General features: G+C 36.0%; 2 protein-coding genes across 7 annotated transcripts in view; one reads left to right on the forward strand and one right to left on the reverse strand.

Annotated features, from left to right (window-relative positions):
- Window positions 1-1,770: 1,770 nt before the first annotated feature.
- RLIG1 (RNA 5'-phosphate and 3'-OH ligase 1) lies at window positions 1,771-17,831 on the forward strand. Its single transcript, XM_003828324.7, has 7 exons — window positions 1,771-3,317; window positions 7,787-7,904; window positions 10,470-10,565; window positions 11,239-11,355; window positions 13,227-13,424; window positions 14,457-14,626; window positions 15,902-17,831. The coding sequence occupies exons 1-7, from the start codon at window positions 3,228-3,230 to the stop codon at window positions 16,088-16,090; spliced, it is 978 nt and encodes a 325-aa protein (XP_003828372.1). The 5' UTR covers window positions 1,771-3,227; the 3' UTR covers window positions 16,091-17,831.
- Window positions 16,687-18,004, reverse strand: part of CEP290 (centrosomal protein 290) — a 92,947-nt gene continuing 91,629 nt past the window's right edge. For all 6 annotated transcript variants that reach the window (XM_063593180.1, XM_003828323.4, XM_008953703.4 and 3 more), the window contains one exon: window positions 16,687-17,083. In XM_063593180.1, the coding sequence (XP_063449250.1) occupies window positions 16,856-17,083 (228 nt within the window). In that variant the 3' untranslated portion in view covers window positions 16,687-16,855. The remainder of the gene's footprint in view (window positions 17,084-18,004) is intronic.

Consider the following 18,004-nt stretch of genomic DNA (forward strand, 5'->3'; position numbering starts at 1 on the left):
CATATCACTATCAGCATTTTTGTCAAAGCCATTCAATAAGTCTCTAGGAGGTTCAAACTTTCTCACATTTTCCTGTCTCTTCTGAGCCCTCCAAACTGTTCCAACCTCTGCCTGTTACCCAGTTCTGAAGTCACTTCCACATTTTTGGGTATCTTTTCAGCAACACCCCACTCTACTAGTACCAATTTACTGTATTAGTCTGCTTTCACACTGCTGATAAAGACTGGGAAGAAAAAGAGGTTTAATTGGACTTACAGTTCCACATGGCTGGAGAGGCCTCAGAATCATGGTGGGAGGTAAAAGGCACTTCTTACATGGTGGCAGCAAGATAAAATGAGGAGGAAGCAGAAGTGGAAACCCCTGATAAAACCATCAGATCTTGTGAGACTTATTCACTACCATGAGATTAGCATGGGAAAGACCCACCCCCATGATTCAATTACCTCCCCTTGGGTCCCTCCCACAACACATAGGAATTCTGGTGGATATGATTCAAGTTGAGATTTGGGTGGGGACACAGCCAAATCATATCAATAAATAACATAAAAGGTGCCATGAAAATCACAGATTACTCTAGATAAAAATATATTTTTAAATTGTCATGTATGTTTAATTAGAAATGTAAAAGACTAAGACAAATATGAATTCCCACTTCGGTTATGTAAAACAAGCTAAGCTGCTGGGAACTTTTTGAAGACAATGTTTTAGGATAAAAATCTGATATGTAAAATAAACTAAAATTTAGAAAAAAGTTTTTAAATGTAAATTGAACATAATTAAAAAAACGAGGTAGTGTGAGAGGTAAATGAAGTAGAGAATAAAGATTTGGCTAAACCCTTGAAAATATTGGCAAAGATACATAGAAAAATATAACTACATTTTGTTTTGCCCTATCTTCTAACTCTAGAACAAAGCACCCATGAAATAAGTACTTAAGCTACTGGGAGAAACATCCCTAAGAAATATTTTAAGTGGGTTTCGCCTCCAGATAAACACTGTCTACACCTGTGAACTTGTAGCTTCATTGGACTGTTTTCAAATATTCTTACCAAACACTATTATTGCATGTTACATGTAACATCATGATTAAAGTCATTGTGAGAATTTCTGTTTTACAAAAGCTTGGGTGATAGAGCGAGACTCCGTCTAAAAAAAAAAAAAAAAGCTATTACTGCCCTATGAGGATGATTACTCCTGTAATGAAGAATGATGGGAAATTTGTCTCCAGGGCTGGGAGTAGGCCTGAAAATTCTGTAAGTACTTTGTGTTGGCCAAAGCAGGCTCACATTGCGTGTCTTTCATCTTTGATGCTTACTAGAGCACTAACATATTAGTCAGAGAAGAAAGACTTTCTTCTATTTTGTAATCCTGTGACACCACTTTAAGTACAGTGGCTGGTAGCAACTCCTTGGTGACCCTTCAGAATTATGAGAATTGGGCAAAGGTGATGGCTGCTACCCGTCGGAGCAGGAGTCCAGTTTATAACCGTGAATTGATCCTGTGCCTCTCCCCTGATGAGGATTTGTGTTTCTGCCAGAAGCTTTGCTCCAGGTACTGATGAAACCAAAGTTTTGGAAATAGAAAGTGCTTCCTGAGAGATGACTAGCTTTGCAACTACTATTCAAAGAATAAGTAGAGTGTGTTTTAGAAGATGAGTATTTCCCACAAATGACAGAATGTTGGACTTAAAAGGTTCTGTGGCAGTTTGGGAGGTGACAGTTGATAGTTGTGAAAGTTGTTGTCTCTGAGATTCGTGAAACACGCCGCTTTTTAGAATGCCTCTGAAAGAACAAAGAAGTCACTGGCACTCGACTATAATATGCTAAAAAGTTTCTGGTTCCAACAGCACACAGCCAGCATCAGGTGTTTTCTTTTTTGATAAATGTAGGCGGGGTGTGATGTGGGAGAACATTTTGTGTTTTCCTGTGAGAAAAAGATAGTAGAAAAGAAAGTAAACACTTTGAAATGGCAAATCTCTTTCTTTCTCCCTCCCCTCTGAATCCAGTAATCAAAAAACTGTGAACTTTTTTTAAATTTTATTTTTTTCACTGTCAGTATTCAATATAACTTAACTTTTTAAAGGAAAATGTTTTATTCTTTGAGAACCCCCTTACTAGTTAGATACCTCTAAGTGAGATATAGTTGTTTAATTTTTCCAAGGGCTAAGTCAGTAACATGCTGGACAGTTGAGTACATGCAGATAAGACAAAGAAATGAGACCTGGGCCTAGTCCAAGCCCATAAAGGATGGCAGTAAAGTCAAAATTCCCCTACAACTTCAGGCTAGGAACTACTAGATTCAATGAGATGGAAAGGCTACTATTCCTAAATATTTAGTATTTATTTTATTTAGTCATTGACCATCTTATCACTTACCCTCAAAATATTCTTTTGAGCAGTAAGTTAAGGCTGTTTTTAGCTCGCAGTTGATTGACTACCATTCTCAAGCCATTTGGGCTTTTGGAGCTCACCTTTAATTAAACAAGATTCTTATGAAAAACTTGAGAATGAAATCTGGTTGTAGGTATTCCTGTACTTTTGGATTAGTCTAAGGCTGAAATTTCGCACTCACTCCGAAAAGAACATCAGTATCATTTCGACCATGCTATGCTGCACAATAAGGCGTAGTTCAAACGACAACTTTTTTTGATCCCAGGTGTTTTATTATAGGGTTTTCTGATAGTCTTACCGGAAAGAAAGTTTTCATTCTGCTTGGGAATCTGGGGATGTCTCTAGCCATTTCTAAACTTCTACAGTGCTTTCCCCACGAACTAAAGATAACAGGCAAGCAGTTTCCATTGGAACTGTGTTAAATCGACATCTGAAATGTTCATTGCTTATAATTTGATCTTATTTAATTTCCAAAAAAATCATTAGTTACTAGGTATTGCTAAGTACCCACGTTCGGGAAACGCATCTGTTTTTTTTTGTTGTTGTTGTTCACGGTTATTAAAACCGAGGGTGGGGGGCGGAGGACGCACGTGGGAACGCACCAGGCGCCTCAGCTTCTGCACTACAACTCCCAGAAGGCGCCGCAGCCAGGAAGCCGCTTCTGGCCGGGCGTTCCCGCCCCTCGCTGGGCTTGGTAGTTGGGGCGCAGCCGCGGTGGCTGGGCGCGGAGTGTGAGTGGCCTGAACCGTGCGGGTGACTGTTTCAGGGCTTCTCCGCGACTGCACCGGGCGCCGCTCGAAAGCGCGCCCTCCATTCGCACTGCTTGTTGGGCTCATCATGAAGCGCTTGGGCTCCGTGCAGCGGAAAATACCGTGTGTGTTTGTGACGGAGGTGAAAGAGGAGCCTTCCTCCAAAAGGGAGCATCAGGTACGAAGGAGCGCCGCGCAGGCTTGGCGGCCCGCGTGGGCTCCTCCCCGCGGCGCTGGCTCAGTGCGAACCCGGCGAGGGCGGCTGGGCGCTTTAGAACTGCCCTGCAGGCCAGGAGCCTCTGTAGGTTTCGCTGGGGAGGTCTGGGGTGGGAGTTCCGTACGCCCTGAGCTCCAGGTTCTTGTACTTTTCTTAGTTGTGAGGGAGGGAATTTGCGAAAGAATTTTCCTTATCGGGAGATTCAAACTTGTCCTCGCAGGGAAATGGATAACTCACATCCACAGCATGTCCCTTTCTTTTCAGGTCAGCACCTTTTGGGGAAACCCCCTAATCAGGTAATTGCCACAGTCCAAGCTTTACTACTTTTCAAGAGTGCAGTAAGAAAGGGTGGATATTAGAAGACTTGCTTTACCTGTTCTGTCCGAACCAGTGGCGGTGTTGACAGTAGCCTAATTAGGTCACTGAAGTTCACACCTCATATTACCAGTAATTACTTAATTTATTCTAACTTTGGTGTTCTCAAGGTTTTCTATTGCAGCAACGTGTTTTCCATAGTGTGCCCTCGGTAAATGCTAGTGAGTAACCTATATTTGGGTAATTTTTTCATATTGTACTATAAAACGTTGTAGTCTTTGATCAGTAGAATCCGCAGTGATTAGTTGGGTGCTTCCCAGCTTTGCTGATTTCAAACAAAGCCAACATGTCCATTGGAAATCCACCTCACTTGAGTTTCATCATTGGCACTGGCTTTCTCATCTTCTGGACTAAAACTTGTTTAAGGCAAAGATTGCCCTGTTATCTTTAGTCCCAGCTTCTAGGACCTGGCACGTGGTAGGCACTGGATAAATATTTGTTGAATTAAAGAATGAACCCTGGAATCATTTCATGCCAGTTTTCCATTCACCTTGATGCTTTTTACCTTATAGCATCTGATCTTTTCCTGCTTTCTATTGCTGTCACAGCTGTTACAGTTAATATTTCATGTCCTGCTCACTGCACCACCTAACTGGTCTTACTTGCCACTCAGACTGATCATCACCATGTTCTTTCCTCGTCAGAATACCACAGTTATTACTCAATGTTTGTAGCAGTAATTGGCTTTTTTTTTTTTTTAGCTGTAACAAATGTAATCCATATGAAACATTATCATCTGTTTTAGTATTTTTTTTTTTTAGCTGTAACAAATGTAATCCATATGAAACATTATCATCTGTTTTAGTATTTCACTCTACTGTGATTTTCAACTTTGTATGTTGGAGGGGAGTAGTTTGTGAAAGTATTCTCCACCAGGGAAAATAAGCAGCCCCTTCTCTTACCTCTCTGCAGTTAAGAACAGCTTACAGTATCGCTTATAGCATAGCATCCACATTCTTAATTATAATTCAGGGCCTCCCACTAATGAGGCTCAATCTACCTTCCATCGTCCTTAAAGTGGATTCTGTTTTAACCATCTATTTCATCCTGTGAACATATCAACCACAATCCTGTCTCATATTTTTGCTCAGACTGTTCACTCTGGATCACCTCTAGAGTGTTTTTAATTTTTCAAGTCAGTTCTTCTCCATAAAATCTTAAATCAACTTAGCCATTTCAGTGATTTCCCCTCCCCAGAAATTGTAGAGGGCCACTTAATTGATATTCACTATTTTAATACACGTACCTTGTTTTTCCGGTAATAGTCTAAAGCCTTTTTTGACAGGTGGAGAAGGAGAACTTTGTGTACCCCTCAGTGTCTCGTGCTGTCCTTTGGATATGTCGATAGCAAAGAGCAGATGATTGATTTTTATGGAAGGAATGTTTATACTCATCAGGAGCTCCATGGGGCAGAGTAATCTTCCCCCCCACATAGGATCTTTGATAAATTTAGATACACACACACTGCTATTGGACCAGACCCTGTGGCTCTACCACCCTGGGTTAAATTGATATCCTTTGAAACCAGCATCATAAGTTAGTGAAAACCAGTTGTATTTTTAAAGTACTGAATCCCTACTAGACGATTATATTTTAAAAGTATTGAATCAGTACTAGAAGGGGCTAATTTCTTAGTGTACCTGTTTGCAACAGTGCATAAGTCTTAAGCTCACACACAACAGTATGTTTATATTGTACAGTGTTGTTTCACTTTGTAAGATGATGCTACTTCAGATACAGACTATAGAAGTGGCATAAGTCTTTTTCAGAAATGAAAATGAATTATAGATAAAAAGTAGGAACCCAAGAAACTGTCTTTTCCTCATCCTTGGTGCCCTTCTTCTTCCTGACAGTAGAAAAACCATAAATTAAATATGTAAACAGCTCACTACTGATAAAGCTGAAAGGGACAAAAAGTGAGTACTCTCAAAGCTAGCAAACTCAAAGGAAAAAAGGCAAGTGATTCTTACTAGTTTTAACGGTAAAAATTGTTAGGGGAAAAACATGAAAAAAACAAAATCAACTTCAAATCTTGAGTACTCATAGTGCAAAGACATAGAAATAAAATGGTTCTGAAGTATACGGTATAATATCTCTAAGATGGCATAGTGGGCCAGCTTGTGCTATCAGTGGGGCTGTATTTACAGGAGTGCTAATATGAGATCTCGTCAAAGAGGTGATGCCAGCGGGTTTTACTCCTTTTTTATATTCTGCCTGCATAGTCTAGGACAAGGCCGTTCACAAACTAGATGCTCAAGCTTTGTTGAATGAGTTACCACAAAGATTTTTAGATCAACATAGACTCCTAAATACAACTTTCAAAGTAAACAATTCATCAGACTACATGGGGATGTCAGGTAACTGTGAAGAAAACTGTTGTCAAAGTGAAGCCTAACTCAAGAGTCAAGAGATTTGTTTTATAGAGGCAATTTTTCTTTTGCCATCTTGAACATTTTTTAAGTAAATAAACCATAGCTGATACAGCTCAGAAATTTAAGTTTGTAGTACTGTCATGTCTAATATAAATCACTATTAATGGTAGGAAACCATCAGGGGGTGAACTTTCCTTTCAGGCAGATAATATAGTTTCCTAAGAGTATTTGTTGAACTTTATGATGATACATCTGAAGATTTTTAGGATATAAAACTGAATCAAGGATAAAATAGTTCTGAAAATTAAGATGCTTTTAAAGTCTGTGATCTGTTGTGTTTAGACAGAGATGCAAGCTCTGTGACAATGAACGTATACTAATGATAATTGCTTCATGAAAAGGATGAAAATCATTAGTTTTTCAGCCTGTGCTTATAATAGCAGTTGTTTATCATGCAGTTGAGGAGGAAAAACATGAAAAAAGTAAATCCAGAAACCATTTGATTTTGGCTCTTAAAGAAACTTCTTGGTAGCAAATAGAAACTGATGTCAATTATATTGAGAAAAATGCACTGAAAAAGAGACAAGAAGTATGCCAAAAGGTTCTTTGTGATACATCTGAAGGGTGATGACGTGGGTGATTCATTTATGCCTTTGTATATTTCATTTACAAATTTTCTATAATGAGCATCTATTAGCTTTGCAAGGAAAAAAATGTTAAAAAAGGCAAAAACAAAGTATGAACTATCTTCCGTCTCTTTTGCCTGCTCCCTGAGAATGTGACCTGAGACAGGAGTACATTACCACATCCTTGCTAAGACTCCTTATGAACCAAGTCTTAATTAAAAAACAAGTTTTGTAAATCACAAAAATGTTTGTGCTTATAAAACAGGGGGAAAGTCTCATGTACTGAAGAGTAGATTGACTCTTGGGAAAACTGAAAATTACGATTGAAAGATACTTGTATTGAACTACCAGAAGCACTTATGAAGTTTAAGTTAATTAAGCATACAATCTAGTTTTACCTTCACGCAGATCCAGACTCAATGTCTGCCTTGCATTCTTCAGACACATAAAGAAACCTTACCTTTTGTTTTTTTCCTCAGATATTTACATGGTATTCCTTTGCTTCAAATTTGGTTAAAGGTTGCCTCCTCAAAGTTTCCCTTTCCACCGTATCCAAAATAGCACCTCATCCCTCTTTCCTTTACCCATTTGTTTTTAGCACTTGCTTGTCATAGCTAACATTATATTATGCATTGTGCTTCTTTTGTCTCCCTCATTAAAATGCAAGTTTCACCCAAGGCAGGTACTTTTTTGTTCACCTCTGTATTTCCAGTGCTGAAGACAATGCTTAATCTTAGGCATTTAGTAAATAATTGCAGGTATATGATTAAATATACTGAATGCCTGTGCTAGGGATGCAGCATTGCAAAGAACAAAGGTGGATAAAGAAACGTAAATAATTACAGAATTGTGTAGAAAATCAGGTGTTGCTGTGATAGCACAGAAGGGAGCAAACAATTCGGAACTTCACAGAATAAATATTTTTAAATCATTCTGAAAGATGAACCGGAGATCATCCCTTAAAACTAATGAAATTAAGAAGATTTCAGGTGAGCATGTGTGCAAAGACATAGAGGCTATCTATCTTAAACCGGTTTTCTCTCTCTCTTTTTTTAAGCCATTTAAAGTTTTGGCAACTGAAACTATAAGTCACAAGGCATTAGATGCAGATATATACAGTGCAATTCCAACAGAAAAAGTGGATGGAACATGTTGTTATGTTACTACCTATAAAGGTAAAATAAAACTATAATATTTACTACAAATATTACTTATTTTTCTTAATCACTTTACAGTCTATCTGAAATGAGGCATTTGCTCTTCATAAACCCTTGGAAACCTAAGTATAGTAGCAAAACAAAAAGGTCACAATTGTTATAGTTCACTTATGTTACTGTATTTTCTTCCTGGTGGAAAAAAGGAAGGTAACTAAAATATTTACTTAATACCCTTAAGGGCTCAGGCAGTATGGTGCTTGACATATATTATCTCCAATTTGTACAAGTAGCCTCTCCATTTCACAGACAATAAAAATGAGGTTTAGCAAACTTAAATAATTTGTCCAAGACCCAATAGTGACTGAATGGCTGAACTGGCAATGGGACCTATGTTTGTGTGACCCTTAAGCTTGTTCTTCCTGCACTGATTCCAGGGGCTTTATTCCTCTTGGCAGTGTCTCTAATTAATTTCACTTTAATGTAGTTTAAAAGGTAGAAATGCAAATAGAAATTGTCAGTCATTTTAAGAAGAAATGTATGGAAAAGAGATTTTTTTTTTGCAATTATTTTTGGACGGTGAGATTACCTCTCACTTCCAGAAAAAACTAGCATCTGGACACATTCCTGGGGCATTAAATGGACATCTGGACACATTCCTTGTATCAGGAAATTTATTCTGAAATGCAGTAAAATAACTGGGCTAAAGCGTACATAATATTTGCCATCTTAACCATTTTTAAGTATGCAGTTCAGTGGCATTAAGTATGTTTACATTGTTGTGCTACTATCATCACCTTCCATCTCAAGAATTGTTTTCATTTTATAAAACTGAAATGCTACCCATGAAACAACTCCTTATTCTCCCACCACCAGCCCCTTGTAACCAGCATTCTCCTGTCTCTATGAATTTGACTACTCTAGGTATTTCATATAAGTAGAATCATACAGTGTTTATTTTTTGTGACTGGCTTATTTCACTTAGCATAATGTCCTTAAGGTTCATTCATGTTGGTTGCATGTATCAGAATTTTATTCCTTTTTAAAGCTGAGTAATATTCCATTGTATGTATCTAGCACATTTGTTTATCCAGTCAACCATTGCTGGACAGTTGGGTTGCTTTCATCTTTTGACTATTGCGAATAATGCCACTGTAAACAGGCATGAACAGATATCTGAGGCTGTGCTTCCACAGAAGTGGAATTACTGGATGATATGGAAATTCTAATTTTTTGAGGAGCCACTATACTGTTTTGCATAGTGGCTGCAGACATTTACCTTTCTACCAACAGTGCACAAAGGTTCCAGTTTTTCAATTTCCTCACCAGCACTTATTTTCTGCTTTTTTCTGTTTGGATTTTTGTTTTTGTTTTTGGATAGTAGCCATTCTAATGGATGTAAATAAATTGCATTTTTTATGTTTACTGGTAAAAAAGAAACAAAAGGTCCATTGAACCAGAAACGATAATACAGTTTTAATCTGGTTCTTCATATTATTTATCTGGATAGCTAATAAGTAGTACAGAATATTTGGACCACTGTACAGCAGTTTCTTTATAAACCTTGGATTTGTATACTTGAGAAAACTGTAAAAGATTTTTCAGACTTTGATGTCTATTAAGAAACTATAGTGTGTATCATTATGCATGAGGACGGCAAACTGGATTAGAATTTAACTGCTAAAGTCAAGTCACAGAACCCAAAGTGACAATGCTTACAAATCCACATTTATTACTACTAAAGAATTACTACTAAATTATTACTACTAAGGCATTAAAAGTAAAGATGTGTATTATAGCCAAGGACTGTCTCACAGTAAGGAGTATGGAGAGGCCAAGTAAAAGCTACTATTGTTCCCTGCTTTAGAGCCTTGGCAGGACACATTTTCTTAGATCAGGAACCACTTATGTGTGCAGGCAAACAGCTTGGAACCAGGGAATGCAAAATGGACTCATAGCTGGAGATTTTTATATTTTTGCTGGTCACGTAGGTAGGCATCTTGATGCTAAGTAACCAGCTTCAACAGCAGAGCCCTCCAGGGTTCTCAGACCAAGCTATCAGTCTCACTCCTACCAATAAAGAATACTAGCACAGTGCCCTGCAACTCCTCAGATCCATGAGTACAAATCAACATTATTAGTATTTTCATGCCTTGATCAGGGGTCAGTGCCATGCAGAACAGCTCAGCCTGATTCCAGATGTGTCAGAATTAACCCTTACAGCACAGTGTTATGTTTGGGGGGAAGGGGTGGGGTAAATACAGTTATCTGGTTATGTTTCCATTTTGTAGAGGTAGCTTCAGTTGTCCATAAATGCTGCTAACTCATACAATATGACTATGCAGTGTCCTTATAAAAAAGATCATATATTTACTTTTTGTCTCATCCCCCTCATTCTTTAACCAGAGAAATAAGTCTTCTCATAGCATCAGGTACTGCTAGGAGGTATATATTCTTAGACTGCATATTTCCCTTTGTCTTCTTTGAGAAATTAGCCTCCTGTTTATTGACAAACTGTATTCTGAAATGTCTTTCAAGATAAGTTTTGTTTGCGTCATACTTTCCCTTTTGTTATTACTTTTTTAGATCAGCCATACCTTTGGGCTCGACTAGATAGAAAACCCAACAAACAAGCTGAAAAAAGATTTAAAAATTTTCTACATTCAAAAGAAAACCCAAAAGGTTAGTTTTTTTTTAACTTTTCATGTTTAAATAGCTGAAATTTGTGGCATATTTATTGCTGTGGTATTTCTGTACATTATATCCTTCTGTGTAATTTAAGCAATTTAGGAAAACTATAATTGAATACTTTTATATATAAAAGGATATTATTGAAAAATATTGTAAAATATTTTTGTAATATTTGTCACTCTTCTTTATAGTATGAGTCTATTAAAACATATAAATTACTGCATATTGAAATGAGTGACACATTTTGTGTAAGAGACAAATACGTAATTTTATAAATCAAGTACAAATCTCAGGAAATTAATGTTTTTAATTATTAAAATGCTTTTAAATATCTGTAGTAGATACTCATTGTATATCTATGCATTCATGTATTTATGTTTATATTTGTATTCATAGTATATTAAAAATTCATAAATCTAATACTTAATGGAATATGGTTACTTTAGTTTGACTGTTAAATACTGTATACAAATGGCGTATATGAAATTGAATATTTAAATTGTTAGTACCCTAATCTTAAGTACAGTCACGTTGTGGTGATAATGAATGGAGAATAATTGTATCACACCTGATATTATGAGGTTTTAGTAGCTGTTCCCATTTTGAGTCTGTTTAGTATTTTATGTATCACCACATACAATATTATCTTTTTAATATTTTTTAGAATTTTTTTGGAATGTTGAGGAGGACTTCAAACCAGCTCCAGAGTGCTGGATACCAGCAAAGGAGACAGAACAAATAAATGGGAACCCAGTGCCTGATGAAAATGGACACATTCCTGGTATCATGATATCTCTTCTAGTGCAGTTTTGTGTTTACTAGTAAAATGATCAAAATATCCATTCAATCAGAAATTACAGAATTTTAATCTGGGTCTTCATTAATATGTATAGCACAGAATTTCTGAATCAAATTTATGTAAAGTCCTACATACATTTTATATCAAAGATGTTTCATATCAAGAATGTCCTCTTAGGTTTAGAATCTTTTCTAAGATGGGCATTTTTTACTAGCTGTAGTCTGTGACAATAAAGCGTCAAAAGAGAATAGCCTTGAGGCCAGGTGCAGTGGTCACACCTGTAATCCCAGCACTTTGGGAGGCTGAGGTGGGTGGATTGCTTGAGCCTAGGAGTTTTAAGACTAACCTGGGCAACATGGCAAAACCCTGTCTCTACCAAAAATACAAAAAATTAGTTGGGCATGGCATTGTGCGCCTGTAGTCTCAGCTACTCGGGAGACTAATGTGGGAAACACCTAAGCCCCAGAAGTTGAGACTGCAGTGAACCATGATCGTGCCACTGCACTCTAGCCTGAGTGTTGGACTGTGACCTTGTCTCAAAAAAACAACAAAAGAAGAGGGAATAGCTTCCAAGTTCTTGTCAGGATAGATGAGATGATCTAGTCTGAAATGAGATTTCAAGAAGTGGCTATACCTTTAGATTAGGGATGGGAAAATTTTGCAAAGGTATGCTGAATAGGAAGATATCCCAGATTAAGGTTATAGGTTCTCAACTGGCATGTCTTGAGTGCCCATTATGTGCAAAGTCCTCTTAGTTTCTGGTAATACAAAAATGAAGATCAGAACCCTTGTCCTCAATGATCTTTAATTAGACATTGGGAGAAATTAACCAATAATAGTATGATTTAAGAACTAACAGGAATGAATACATCAGGTACCACTGGAGAAAAGAGGAATTCCTCATTCAGCTTGTGGTTAGTGGAGGCTCCCAAGAGGAGTAGACATCTTTACTGAAGCTTAAGGACCAGGAAGTCAGCTGACAAGGAAGAGGGAAGATCAGCTTAGGCAAACTCCCAGGAAGAGGGAATATCAGCTTAGGCAAACTCCCAGGAAGAGGAGAGGGCATGGGGTATTTTGGATATTTTATGTAACACTTTATTGCAGCTAGAATGTTCAGGGTATATGACATCATGAAGTGGCTGTAAAAGTTGAGGCTTAGAAGTGTGGTGGGCTCAGATCGGAAAGGCCCTTTTATTCCATCTAAAGAAGTTTGAAGTTTATCCTGAAGATAATGGTTTTTAATCAGTGGTACAGCAAAAGCAAATTTAAGTTTTAGAAATAGAACTATGATAAAAGTGGGTTGGATTTCACTGGAGGCTAGGTGACCAGCAAAGAAGTTATTACAGTAATCTAGTGTGAGTAATGAAGGGAGCCAGTTCTGGCAATAAGAATGAGAAGGGTAATAGCAATAACATTCAATAAACGTGGCATCAGTAAATTGTTTGGTATATATTGGAACATTTTAATACACTTGGAACACTTACTGCATTATGTCCATTGTCCCTGAAGCTTGAGAGAAGGTAGAGAGAAAACTTATTTTATATAAAAAATTTTGAGTGCTGTGTCTTAGAATAATGTTCAGTTCTTAATGAATAAGGGTGAATTTTCTAGTAAGAGAATGCTAGGTGCTGTGTAGTGAATAACAGGTTAATTCTACAGAATAAAAAATGAACCCTTATGATTTTTTAAAAAGTAATAAACTGTTAACTTTCCCACTGAATTTTAAAGTAATATCTCTTTGCGATAGACACCCAGGAAACATGGGAAATTTACAACAAAAATAGAAATTACCTGTAGTGTCAGTCCAAAGAAAAACGATCTAATAACAAATAATTTTCTTCTTTATATGATAGGTTGGGTACCAGTGGAGAAAAACAACAAACAGTATTGCTGGCATTCCTCTGTAGTTAATTATGAATTTGAAATTGCCCTGGTACTAAAACATCATCCTGATGATTCTGGACTTTTGGAAATTAGTGCAGTGCCACTTTCAGATCTCTTAGAACAAACACTGGAGCTCATAGGAACAAATATCAATGGAAACCCATATGGTGAGTGAAGACTTTTTCTTGTTCAGTTATTGTAACTGACATTTATAAAGAGAACTTTCTAGGTCAACTTAAAAAACATACACACACTAAAGAAATGACTAACAAATTTGAGTTAGTTTCCTAGGATTATATCCATTTCTGTTAACTTTACATTCACAGAGAAATGAAACCATTTTATTAATCCAAAAGGTTGATTTTTACCCTCATTCTTTCCTGTAATAACATTACACAACTATATATGAAAAGTAATGACTCAGTTGTAACCCCCTTGCTTTTAAAAATTCAGGTGAGTTGAGTCGATTGATGAAAATGCACTTTTCATGGTTATTATAGCATCAATTTAAATAGCCAACGGTATAAAGAATTGGCAATGAATAATACCATGTTAAGTATCAAAATATATATCATGATGAATTGAGTGCAAGTACTGAGAGCACTATGGGTTACACCTTGCTGACAAGGGGATGGGAAGACAGACCTAAGGATGCTAAAGCTATAATAGAAAAATCCTATATAGAGATCAAAAGGAGACTGCCAGGTGTAAAGAAGCTAAGATGGTAGTTAGACAAGTTATCAGAGATACAGTGCAGCTGTTTGGCAAATGTTGAAGAATAGTTGAATGTGGCCAGTGCCACACTGGTACCAAAGGTTGGTAGACTTTTTCTGCCAAATGCCAGAGTAGGTATTTTAAGTTTTGTAGGCCACTCTTCTGAAAGGAGCTACAGACAGTACTTACATGAGTGGGTGCGGCTGTGTTCATGGAAAACTATTTACAAAAAAAGCTATCTGTCCAGACTTGACCTGCAGGTCATAGTTTGCTGAACCGTGGTGGAGAGTACACCAAGGTGGAATTTAGAGTTATTGGAATAAGGTGCCAGTGCACTGGGTTATATTCTTTTTAAGGAAACCAACCAGCCTTTCTACCTTTATTCCTAAGTGTTTCAAAAGACTTTATTTGAAGAGGTACGTTTTCTAGTTCTTTCTGAAAGTTCCTTTAAATGAATATGGCTAATGGCAAATTTTCCCACTTAGGGTTAGGGAGCAAGAAACATCCATTACATCTTCTTATACCACATGGAGCATTTCAAATAAGAAATCTACCTTCATTGAAGCACAATGATCTCGTGTCCTGGTTTGAAGATTGCAAAGAGGGTAAAATTGAAGGAATAGTGTGGCATTGCAGTGATGGCTGTTTAATAAAGGTAATGGCAAAAATAGTTCCGGTGGGGTTATGTCATCTTATATTCCTACAATAGAGTAGAAGTGACACTAAAATTCTCTCTACAAATGGCAGCAATTCTTATTTGCAGTAAAGAAATTTAATTTTCTCATCCCATGTACCACCATTTTTTAAGAGGTAAAACAGTGCTTCCCAGTGTGTATTGTGTGGGGCATTGATCATAACAGGTGTGCTTCAGAATTAAAGTGATAACTATATATCCCCTGCATGGAAATTCATGTTGCACAGTAGTGCTCTCAGAGACATCTTGTACTAACTTAACTCAGCATCTCCCAGACTTGAGTGTAGAATCTGTTGAGTAAAAAGAGTGCCAAGGGAGCAGTTGATATATACAGAATGAATTATCTTATACTTTGTTCCCTTTCTGTCTCCTGGACTTGTCTATTTGATTTCTCACAAGTACCTGAAATTCATAATATTCAAAACTGGGCCTAGTTGTAACTCTCTGAGTCCACATAATTCACTGAAGTAAAAACTTGGATATTAATTTTAACCCCTCTTTTCATTACTTCATACATCCAGTTATCAATTCCTAACAGTTCTAATCTATGTACTTCTTCCCAACTGTTAATTTTAATTTAAGCCAAGATTCATGCTTTAACTATCATATCACCCTCCAAAAATAGTATCTTTCAGTTTTAGCCCTGTCCTCTCCATTCTTCACAAATGAATGAGCATATTACTTTCCTGCATAAATCTGTTCAGTTACATTAAATATTCATGATCTGGCCCCTACTTAATTTCCCAGAACTGCTCTCCACCTCTGCCCCCGCAAACACACTCACATTGTGTTTGCTGTAACCATATTTACATGATTGCAATTAGAGCAAAAAACTCCATTCTATCATATAACATTCCTTTCAATTAGAATGCCTCCTTGCCCACATTTTTCAGGTAGCTAGTCTGTACTCAGCAACAGGCTCTATGATTCATAACATTTAATGGAGCCCCTGATAATGTTCTTGGCATGTTTCCAGGTGCTGGACATACACAGTCAACAAAACAAGGTGTCTGCCTTCATGAAGCTCACATTCTAATGGGGAAGATAGATAGATAGATAGATAGACAATAAACAAATATGTAATATGTCAGGAGAAGAACAGCTATAAAAAAAAAAAAACAGTAAGATAAAGTGGAGTCTTACCCAGTACCTGGCAGACAGTGGGCACTCAAATATTTCTAAGTGAATGAAGATAGCATCTGTATGCTAAAGCTAATACCTTTTTTCTCTTTCCAGGTCCATCGCCATCATCTTGGCTTATGCTGGCCAATTCCAGATACTTACATGAATTCAAGACCAGTTATTATCAACATGAACCTGAACAAATGTGACTCTGCCTTTGATATTAAGTGTTTGTTTAATCATTTTTTAAAAATAGATAATCAGAAATTTGTTAGACTCAAAGATATAATATTTGATGTATAAAATGCAAATAAAATTAGTTTATCATTATATTCTAATCTTGAATATTCTACCATATTTAAAAATATCTCAAGGTTTCTGTTCATTATGAAACATCAATATGTTTTCTACCATTTGTGAAGAAATGAATTTTCCAGTTTCAAGTACCTATTCAAAATTTTATTAAAAACCAGCAAATTAATTTTAATCTCTAGCCATAAAAACATAAGTAATAGTAAGCTCCTAAGCTTGTACAAAGGCTGGATTCTCTCCACTATAACTGAGTGGTAATTTAAAGACAACAATTTAATGATGTCACTCATTTTCAAAATTAAATAGTTTAAGCTCAATTTAATTTTGCTAGATATTTAACAAAACATACGGCTCAACCTCATAACCTATATGTGTGTATGTCTACATCTGTATATATATCATAGGATTTGAGAATCTTAACACATGTATAAATAAGTATATATAAACTCCAATTTTAAATATTAAAATTGCTGAATTTACCCTCATATTCTTTAAAAAACTTAAAGCATTATGAATGTAGAGAAATTCACCATAGCTCACTGCCTATTTGATGGCCGTAACAAGTCTTCAAGTATATACTTTTATAATAAGTTAAAAATTTCATATAATTTTATTTATTAAGAATTCCAATCTAAGTATAAAGGTACAAGGTAGTGAGAAGGAAATACTACAGTTCAGAGAACTGCTTATTTCCAAGTATATTTTAATTTATAAAGTTAATAAATAGTTAAATGAAACAAAGTTTATAGGTGACCTTTAGTAAATGGGGAAATTAACAGGACTTTCTTCATCTTCAAACTCTTCAGAAGCAGCAACAGGGCTAGTTAATTCAACTCCCAATTGTTCTGAAAGTTTTTTTACCTTCTCTTCTAAGAGAATATTCTTCTTCACTTCTTCCTTGTAATTATACTTAAGATCTTCAATTTCTTCAAAAAATGAAGGATCAAAATTTTCCAGTTCTTTTTTCAGCTTCTTTATTTCCTCCTAATGGAAACATTATCTTTAAAAGTTGCATATAGGAAATATACATATTTTACGTTTGAACAAGGAGATTTAATTGTAAATATGAAAGCCAAAGTATTCCTGAATGGTCAAATACAGCAATAAAGGCAGAAGAATTAAGATTTTTCTTTGTTCCATTGTACAGTGTAAATAACTAAGTTGTTAACTGTCAAGTCCAGTTATGTATTCCGTAAGTTGTGTTCTAGTCTTTGACTAAAATTTATCATCTCTTATAATGGGACTTAATCTTTCTCTAAAAGCATATAAGAGCTTGTCAATAGAGCAATCAATCAAAAAGATTTTGATTCATAACATTGAAGTTAGTCTAGTTAAGAGTTTTGGTTTAGACTTCATTTATATTTTCCTTACGAATATCTAATATTTAATGAATAATGATCAACTTTTTATAAAGTTATTAATATGATCAGGGAAACCTTTGGGACTTCTGACAATTAGGCATCTGGTGAAGAGACAATTCAAGCCTTAGTGACTATTTAGAATAGCCAGTGATCACTAGCTAATTCTCATATCCATGCCTTTTTGTCCTGTTTACAGTCTTAAAAGAGGTAAAACAGCAAATATTTTTTTAAGGGAACTATAACCTTAGGATTCCTGAAAAGAATTTCAAAAAAAAAAAAAAGACACTGTTGCCAATGTGACCCAAAACTTAAGAACATACTAATGGCATATATTTGTTACAATTAAAAAATAAATTTACTACTTAATCCTATGTTGAGTCTGAATTTTTTGTTAACTCTTATTTAATATGTTAGGAATAGTCAGATGAACATAATTAACTTTGCAATATAAAGGTCAAATATAAGATGTTATTACTGAATTTTTTAGGATACGTAGTTAAAGATGGTAATGAAAATGGTTTTCAACAGCTGTTTTCACAAAACG

Source organism: Pan paniscus, chromosome 10 (assembly GCF_029289425.2).
Source record: "Pan paniscus chromosome 10, NHGRI_mPanPan1-v2.0_pri, whole genome shotgun sequence".
NCBI lineage: Eukaryota > Metazoa > Chordata > Mammalia > Primates > Hominidae > Pan > Pan paniscus.

Excerpts from the sequence above, each read along its gene's own strand:
- RLIG1 (XM_003828324.7), top strand. The coding sequence starts at position 3,228 with ATGAAGCGCTTGGGCTCCGTGCAGCGGAAAATACCGTGTGTGTTTGTG. Across the intron at positions 11,356-13,226 it reads TGAAAATGGACACATTCCTG|GTTGGGTACCAGTGGAGAAA; the intron begins GTATCATGATAT and ends TTTATATGATAG. Across the intron at positions 14,627-15,901 it reads GTGATGGCTGTTTAATAAAG|GTCCATCGCCATCATCTTGG; the intron begins GTAATGGCAAAA and ends TTCTCTTTCCAG.